The sequence below is a fragment of the Rhineura floridana genome, chromosome 7 (genome assembly GCF_030035675.1).
Source record: "Rhineura floridana isolate rRhiFlo1 chromosome 7, rRhiFlo1.hap2, whole genome shotgun sequence".
Taxonomy (NCBI): Eukaryota; Metazoa; Chordata; class Lepidosauria; order Squamata; family Rhineuridae; genus Rhineura; species Rhineura floridana.
The window spans coordinates 125,790,286-125,800,063 of NC_084486.1; the positions used below are offsets into that span (position 1 = coordinate 125,790,286).

General features: G+C 43.1%; 1 protein-coding gene across 2 annotated transcripts in view; it reads right to left on the minus strand.

Moving 5' to 3' along the window:
- LOC133388530 (uncharacterized) overlaps positions 1-4,766 on the minus strand; it is a 53,611-nt gene extending 48,845 nt beyond the window's left edge. For both annotated transcript variants that reach the window (XM_061634490.1, XM_061634489.1), the window contains exon 1: positions 4,571-4,766. In XM_061634490.1, the coding sequence (XP_061490474.1) occupies positions 4,571-4,608 (38 nt within the window). In that variant the 5' untranslated portion in view covers positions 4,609-4,766. The remainder of the gene's footprint in view (positions 1-4,570) is intronic.
- Positions 4,767-9,778: the final 5,012 nt, after the last annotated feature.

A 9,778-nucleotide genomic window follows, 5' to 3' on the forward strand; every position in this document is an offset into this window, starting at 1 on the left:
GCAGGCACTGCCAAGAAAAGGCTGTCCCTCAAAATTCAATACTCAAACAAGGACACTTGTGAAAGAAGCCACAGAGAACCCAACAATCACTTTGAAGCAGCTACAGTGGCTGGGAGTGGAGTAACAGTGCACCAGTGAACCATATGAAGAGCTCTGCATAACAGTGCCCTGTATGGGAAGGTGGCAAGAAAGAAGCCATTACTCAAAAAGTACAATCTGAAAGCACGTCTGGAGTGTGCCAGAAAGCATGAGAGTGTCCCAGTTGTGATGTGGGAAAAGGTTTTGTGGTCAGATGAGATCAAGATAGAGCTTTTTGTCCAAAACTCAGTGCTATGTGTGACACAAGCCTAACACTGCCCATGCCTCAAGACACACTATCCCTACAGTGAAGTGTGGTGGTGATCATGCTGTGGGGATGCTTCTCATCAGCAGGGACTGGGCATCTTGTTAAAATTGAAGGAAGAATGGATGGCGCAAAATACAGGGAAATACTGCAAGAGAACCTGCTTCAGTCCACTAAAAAACTGAAGCTTGGGAGGAAATTCACTTTTCAGCAGGACAATGATCCCAAGCACAAGGCCAGAGCAACACTGGAGTGGCTCAAGAACAAAAAGGTGAATGTCCTACAGTGGCCCAGTCAAAGTCCTGATCTTAGTCCCACTGAAAATCTGTGGCACTCTTTGAAAATTGCAGTCCACAAGCAACATCCAACCAACCTGAATGACCTGGAGCAAATCTGCCAAGAAGAATGGGCCAAAATCCCTCTGACACTGTGTGCAAAGCTGGTACATACTTACCCCAAAAGATTTAAAGCTGTTATTGCAGTGAATTGTGGCTATACCAAATATTAATGTGTGGGTTGAATACTTATGCAAGCAACATGTTTCAGTTTTTTATGTTACTTACAAACATTTCCCAACATAAAACCACTGTCATCTTACAATAATTGATTTTGAGTTTCAGTGTTTCAAAATAAAATATCATACAGAATGAAATTATAGCGTACCATTTGTAATTCAGTAATATGAGAGCATTGGTCAGGGGTCTGATTACTTTTGCAAGGCACTGTATATGCTACTTCATTGTCTATTACATTGATCTGTAACCAAACATTCTCTAACTGAAAGTATCAAGCAAAGCATCTCAGCTGCTGCAACTGTAAGTTGCAGAATTACTGGATCAAGGGTTTTTTTCAGATCTACAACATTTGCTATGAGTGGCCTAAGAAACAGTTTGTAGTTCTTTTGGGGGAGCAGGAAAAGAGATGTTATCTTCTGGCATTTTAGCAAAGAACTGAAAAGCATTGTGATTGCTGCTAAATATCCATTTCCTTACAGCTTAAGTGCTGAGTCTGAGACTGTAAAATGGATTTCTCTAAAGGAAGGCAATATTCTTCTATTAATGGAGACTGCCATACTAAAGTTAATAATAATAGCATTTAAGTAGCACATTTCAAGTTCTTAAGGTGCTTTCTATACAATACACTATCTCAATAATCCTTACAATAGGCCTAAATATACACCCCTGTGTTGCAGATGGGATGGCTAATGCTGAAAGAATTGTGGCTTGGCCTCAGCCAGTGAGTTCATATGGCTGAGGTGACATCTGAGCTCCCATTAATGCAGCACAATTCTCTCTTTCTTTTTTAATAGTTTTATATTTCCGCCACTGAAACAATAGATACGTCACAAACAAATGAGAAGTAAAAAAACAGGTAAGAAACACCCTCTCATCAAAAGGTTCACTATATTTGAAACACCATGTATGTTTCAAAAGACTGTATCATTGAGAATGGTGTTGGCTTCTGACCAATATTTCCTCTCTTTCTCTTCTCAGATGAGGGTCAAGCCCTATCCCGATATGTACAAAACAGATCTGTGACTGCAGACATACTCCACGAATGGGCTCCATGTAGCATTAAAATCCAAAGCCTTTGGTCAACTTTATATTAAATATCAAATGTCAATTTCTCTGCCATGGCAATGTGCCAAATGCAGCACAATTCAAAGCATATTTGTTCAGAGGTAAGTCCCAATGTGTTCAATGGAGCTTAGTCACAGTGTAGTTCCTATAGTATAACTACTCTGAAGTAAGCCCTATCAATACTCATGTGAGTGTAAGATTGTAGCTTTAGTGACCATTCCACAACAGCTTTAAAGTTAAGATATAAGAACATAAAGAGATCTCTGCTGGATCAGACCAAAAGCCAGCCAAATGCCTTGCAAAGCCCACAGACAGGAAACGAGGGCAATAGTCCTCTCCCACTGTTGTTCTCTGGTAACTTGTATTCAGAGCCATGCTGTCTCATATCTTGGAGGTACTGTATAATTATGACCACTGGCCACCAGTCATAATTATACAGTACTTCCAGGACAAAAGCCAAATCCCTCCATTAATTTGTTGAATCCCCTTTTAAAGCCCTCCAAGTTCATAGTCATCACATCTTGTGTTAGTGAATTCCAACTATGTGCTAAGTGAAGAAGTACTTCCTTTCGTCTGTCCTCAGTCCCCCACCAATCAGCTTCAGTGGATGACCTCAGGTTCTAGTATTAGGAGAGAGAAGAACTTGACATCTACTGTCCTCACATCATGCATAACTTTACACACCATAGTCATGCCCCTTCTTCCTGGCTTTTTTATTCTAAGCCACAAACGTAACCTCTCCACCTAGTGAAGTTGCTTCATATCTTTGACCATGAGCTCGGCACATCTTAAAACTGTGCAACATTATTATTATTATTAATTAATTAATTAATTAATTAATTAAATTTCTATACCGCCCCATAGCCAAAGCTCTCTAGACGGTTTACAACATAAAAAACAAATACAATATATAATATATATTCAGTACAATTAAAAGGAAAAAATGCATCACATTTTAAATAAACATAACTAAACAATAAATCTCAACAATGTACATAACAAAATAAATAAGCCAAACATAACAGTTATAAAACTATCTAAAACTATTCTCAAATGTCCCATTCTGCTTTAAATACATGGTGTGGATCTGCCCTAGTATGCTGTACATTCCTTTTTGAGTCGCAGTGGATCAAGAGCCAGTCTGGTGTAGTGGTTAGAGCAGCCTTTCCCAACCAGTGTGCCTCCAGATGTTGTTGGACCACAACTCCCATCAGCCTCAGCCAGCATTGCCAATGGTCAGGAAAGATAGGAATTGTGGTCCAACAACATCTGGAGGCACACTGGTTGGGAAAGGCTGGGTTAGAGTGGGTGAGAGACCAGGATTCGAATCCCCACACAGCCATGAAGCTCACTGGGTGACCTTGGGCCAGTCACTGCCTCTCAGCCTCAGAGGAAGGCAATGGTAAACCACCTCTGAATACCACTTACCATGAAAACCCTCTTCATAGGGTCGCCGTAAGACGGGATTGACTTGAAGGCAGTCCGTACATATGGATCAGAACTGAACACAGTGTTCAAGGTGCAACCACACTCCAGATTTGTATAAATGTGTTATGATACTGACAGTTTTATTTCCGATCCCTTTCCTAAATATCCTCAGCATGGAATTTGCCTTTTCCACAGCAACCACACATTGGCTCCACATTTTCATATCCACCACAAGCCAAAAATCCCTTTCCTGGTCAATCGCTGCCACGAGAGCATATATGTGATTTTGGCGTTTCTTTGTCCCTGGGTGGGATCTCTTTAGTTACACTGAACCGTGTTTGCCATGTTAATCCTCATCCCACACACACAACTTTGAGGAGATCCTTTTGTTCTTCGCTATTCCTTTTTGGTTTGACTACCATCATCAATTTGGTGTCGTCAGCAAACGTGGTCACTGCTCAGCCCTAGCTCCAGATCACTTAGGAGCAAATTTAAAACCGCGGGTCCCTCCTAATACAGACCACTGGGAGGACCCCAGGGTTTACATCTTTCCATTGGCGACAGAACTGTCCGCCTCGCTGCGAAAAATGCCAGTCGCAATGCTGCGAGAAAGGCCCAGGAGCCCGGACACCATCCTACCTCAGGGGAAAGAGCTGCGCGAAGCGGTTGTGGTGAGAGAGGACCATAAAGCGAGGAGCCGAGGCGGGAGTCCCTCCCCACCCCGTGAAGAAGAAGCAAACACACACAAACACAAACCCCACCGCGAAGGGGTGGAACTTATATTTCTTTGTAAAAGCATGCAGCCTTTCCTCTCCCCCGCCTGAATGTCCCCGGAGGCAGCCATCCTTTGCGACGGTGGGAAAACGGCAGGTTGCCGCCTGCCGCCACTCGATGCTCGCATTATTTATTCTCCTGCCCTTCTCCTCAGCTCACAGGCCTTACGCAATGGCGCCCTTTGTTGTTGTGACGCGCCCAGCGACGCGTGCCACCTCCATCCCCAGCTCCACGCGCTGGAGAAAGAGTCCAGCGGGAAAGCGAGCGCGCTGCACCTCTTGCCGTCGCGCGCGGGTGGGTAGATGGCCCTGCAGGCAGAGCGGCGAGCCGGCAGCCTTTTCAGCTTGAGCAGCCTTGAGCTGAGCGCTCGTGCGGCGCCTCTTTTCGCTTGGTACCCTTGCTTGATACCCTTGCTTCTCGCGCGCGCCCTGGGCCCCTGACTCACCTGGCCTGCACCTGCCCGCACTCCTGCCCGCTGGTCATCCTGGACGGGGAAGAGAAGCCCGGGAAAGCGCCCCTTACACTGACAAGGAGGCAGCGGCAGCGAGGGTGGGGGGCGGGTGAGGAAGCATCTGGAGGGGAAGTGGCGGCAACGGCGCAAACAGGTCGAAGCCCAGCCCCGCGCTTGCAGAGGCAGAGCCACAGCTGTCGCCTGGGCAACCGAGAGGCAATTATTTCAAAGGCGCGAAATCTTCCTCCTCTGGGAGCTGAAAGCGGCGTGCAGGGCTCTCCAGGGCTTCGCTCCATAAAGCGTCGGATGGTAGTCCGTTCAGCCCCACAGCTGGGCTCTTTTGATGTCCTTAATTATTACTATAGTAACAGGCAGCAATGAAGACAAGCATACCTCTATGCATGTGAAGAGTGCCCCCCCAACACACACACTAATATCAACGCACACTACTGGAGGGTTGCGACTTTCTTTTCCCCTGCAGGGCTCCTGTGTCTTTAACGTCATCAGGACAAGCAGAATTTTAAAAATCCCAGCTGTGCAACTTCTGTAAGGGAGATTCAGTGACAGAAAAACAAGAAGTTCAGCTTTATTTAACAGTTAGAAACAAAGGCCCTGCCTTGAAAAAAAAGGTGGCAACATTAGTGAGTAGTTAGTTGGTCATGTAGCATGAATTCTTGACAGGCCTAAGCCCCAGCACCGTAAATGCACACACACAATGCCCTGGAATCCAACCCCGTATCTAGTAGTGGCAAATTCAGAAGTGCAGGGTCCCTTCCTGATAGTCACAGCCAAGCCATGCCCCCATTTTTGCTGCTAAGTTGAGAATGAGATCCTTGTTAATGCCTTCTCCCCCAACAACATGAAAGGGAAGAGTGTTAGCTACTGAAAAGAGTCTTCTCAGTGGCTGACTCACCAATTCACTCTTATTGGCTCCAATCAGCAGGAAAGGACAAGGAAGCATGTTAGAAAACATTTTTCAGTGGCTAACTCATTCCCCTTTCATGCTGATTGGCTCAGATGCTGGAGATGTAGGGACCCCCTGAGACCCTGGATGACTGTACCCCTGCCCACATCTCTCCGAGTCTTTCCCATGGTGCTGTAAAAGCCTGAAGGTTTGTCAGTGATCTATCTGCTTATCTAAAAACAAAGCAGCCCGTCTGTGGCTAGGAATCCACAGGGTAGACCACCAAGTGTTATTTACTTATTCATGTTATTTTGTTTATATTCTGCCTTTCTTTTCCAACAGGAAAAAAATCAAGAGCCATCAAAAGAACTATTAATGTATTTATTATATAGATTTCTAACCTGCCTTTCAGGGCATGTTTCCTTCCCAAGGTAGTTAACCAAAAAAAAGGTTTGAAATACATTTAAAGCATCAAAAACAGCAGTGCAGTGCAAATTCAGAAGTGCAGGGTCCTTTCATGATAGTCACATCACACCCCCTCGCAGCCACGCCCCCTTTTCCACTTCCCCTCATTTTCCTTGCTCTCCTTGTTATCTCACAAGTCCACATGCCACAACAGATATCCCTAGGAGCCAATCATCATGAAAGGGGAGGCTGTGTGTTAGCTACTGAGAAGAGTCTTCTCAGTGGCTGACTCACCTCTAGGGATGGGGTTCACTGCCTAGTTCCGATCCACTTGTATTCTGATAGTCCCTCGTTCAATCCTGATCCGCCTTTTTTTGTTTCCACTTGCTTTGGCACTTGCTGATTTGATCCGCTGTTAGTTTTTTTGGTGGCAATAATGGGGGGGGATTATTAAAAAGCCATGCCGATTACAGCCATGGCCTGCTGCAAGAAATCAGTGCTGGTCCAAAAAGACAGTGGACTGTCGGATTCAGTCAAAATCCGGCACTAAATTCAATTTAGCAGATATTCTCCTACTTTCACTTTGATTGGCTCCAATCAGCATGAAAGGACAAGGACCCTTCTGAGTGGCTAACATGCTCCTTTTTCCTGCTGATTGGCTCATACAGAGGAACCTGGCAGGGACCCTGCTCCCAAAAAAGTAACAAGTCTACAACCCCTTGTGACACCAGACGACTACACCCCTGAAAAAAATACCAACCAATAAATATGATAAATTACAATGATAACTTTTACAGACCAGTGGCAGCTAAAACATTTTCTATGCACAGTATATTAATTTTTTTTAAAAACACGCACAGACTGGAATTAAAAGGTCTCCAGGATTCTTTTAAAAACCAACAGAGAGGGAGAAATTATACAAAAGTAGGCCAAAAAAGGGCAGAGTGGTTGGCTGATGCTGGAGCCCCAAGAGGGAATGGCTGGGTGGACACTGAATCCAGCAGACGAATGGGAGGGGCCTCCCCCTCTCCCTCTGCTAAATGGCAAAGGAGCTGGTCTTTGATGGACTCCAAGGGGAAACAAGCCAGATCATAGAGGCAACCATAGTGTAGATAGTCCACTGCTCTATGGTGCACTTGACATGCCCTCTGTTTATTTAGTGCTAGGGTGGCTAAGCTTTTTTGGCCTGAGGGCCATATTTGCCCTTAACCAGCCATCCCAGGGATGCACGCCAGCAGTGTGTGTGATCACTCCACATTCCACATGCACACTCTGTCATACAGAGAAGTACAGGGCACACATAGGCACACACAGAGTGGCACACAACATAGAAACATGGGAAACTGCCTTCATACTGTGCCATACTGTCTAGTTCAGTATTGTCTACATTGACTGGCAGCAGCCTTCCAGGGTTTCAGACAGGGGACAGTCCCACTCCTACTAGATATGCCAGGGATTGAACCGAGGACCTTCTGCATGCAAAATTGATGCTCTACCACTGAGCTACAGCCCTCCTCCTGCTCCACCTGCTCCTCCTCCTTCCTCAAATGATCTGTTATCATTTCCCTGCTCTTCAGATGACCAAGTAGGAAGGAGTCAGTTTCCATCCCCATCACAGATAGAGAGATTTGAGCGCTTGATCAATTTGAAGAGCAAAAAGTAGGCAATTTGCAATTCCATCTTGGTATTGGACTGGGAAGAGAGTTTTAAACAATAATTTAATTATGTTAGTTACTAATTTGTATCCTAATTAAATTATTGTATATTTTTTCATATCTTGAATGGGTTCATTCAGTACACCAAGGACTGGCAAACCAGACAGCACACTTTGATCCATCCCCCTTCCTGACCACACAGTTGTGTTCTACAAATGGGAAAAGTTACGATGCCACAAATGAAAAATTCCACAGCACATTAAACTCCTTCAGGGATGTGGCTTCCCACATCAACCATTGTGCAGAATCACATGAACCAGTAAACACTGGAAGCCTTAGTGGTGGCAGTGTAATGATTTTGAAGCACAGCAGCCAATTGTACCTATATTGCTATCATGATATTTTCTTCACTTAAGGGGAACTGGACTTCACTACTTTGCCTGCAACTTTAACAATGTGCAAGATGGGAAACAAGGTGGATTCCCTCAGCTCTGGTGAAAGACCAGCTCCATCAGGCCTCCTCTCCCTCAATTGTCACCTGGCAACAGCCATTCCATGAGGCTGCCTCAGTGGGAGAGAGGGGAAGCAGGGTTCATTCTATCAAATTCGCCAAAACACCATTCTATCAAATTCACCAAAATCATCAGGCACCTCTTACCCTTAGCCATTATAAAAACTACTATTTAAGGATTGGTGCCTGAGTGTGCTTTTTTCCTCTTCCCTCCCTGTCTCTTTTCCCTTGTGTGTGTGTGTGTGTTTTCTTTTAGATTGTAAGACTGTGGGCAGGGATTGTCTTGTTTTGATTGATTGTATGTAAGCTACTCTAGGAGCCTTTTTGGCTGAAGAATGGGGTACAATTCTAAATAAATGGATAAATAAATACATAATTTATATGTTCTGAAAAATAGTATATTGGTGGGTTAGATGGTGGATGAACTTTAAAATGTGCATGTTTATAACAGACGGCTCCCAGCTTAGCTTTACACTATAGGACAAATACAGGCCTACATTCACTGAGATTTAGAAATTGAATACTCCATCATGAAACAGAAGACATGAAATAGCTGCTAAATGATTTTATGCTGCAATCCTAAAGTCATCATTCACCAGGGAGTAAGTTCTACTGAACATAGTGGGACTTACTTAGAATCATAGAATCATAGAGTTTGAAGAGGCCTATAAGTCTATCAAGTGCCGCCCTGGGCTCCTGCTGGGAGGAAGAGCAGGATATAAATCAAATAATAAATAAATAAATAAATAAGTCCAGCCCCCTGCTCAATGCAGGAATCTAAGTAAACACACATTGGATTGCACTGCATAAGGGCTTTTTTAGTTGAATCCACTACCTTGTGTGATTATTAAAATAACTGAATAAACACATTTCATTGTAGAGATTATTTAACTATATTTGATGTACAGAATGGAATTTGACATTTTAATATAGATAACAGCTTCATGTCAATAATACTTTAAAAATAATAACACATTTGACATCTTAAATGCATTGTCTGAATCAAGTCTGAGTCTAAATCAAGTTTTAATGTTCAGGATTGATAAAACATAAAGGCAACAAAATAATGAACTCATTGACATTTCAGCACACATAGGATGTTACTTTTATGAACTATCTTGATGGTGAGCATAAATGAGTAAAAGAAACTATTATTTTGTTAAATAGTCACTTATATTAGTCTTGCCATATTTGAAATATATAGCCTTTGTTCTGGCCAAACAAAAGTGTATAAAACTGTTACACCCATTGTAATTTCCCTCTCTGCCATGACAATTTTAATTATAAGGTGCATGATCCAGGCAAAGTTAAGCACTTAACTCCCATGAATTTCAATGAAAGATGATTTAAGCATGTACTTTATTTGTCTGATTAAAATAAGTGGGATTTAGAAGTGCTTCACATAAATGTTTTTCAAATATTTGTTGTCTCCACCATCTCTGGTCAACATGAGACAATAAATAAAATGAACATGAGACAAATCAGTACATATCAGTGGAACACTTTAAAAGCTGCAGGCTTTGTATTTCTTTTATAATTCTGGAACAGAATATAGCTACATAATAAATTAATGGAATCTCAAATATATATTTTAAGAAGGTCCCTCAATAAGTCAAATAAGTCAGTATCTAAGAATGAAGAAACCCCTCCATCAAATCTTTGAAATGAAAATTTGAGAAAGTTGCAATTCTGTGGCCTGACTTATACAAGCCTACCCAGACACATAG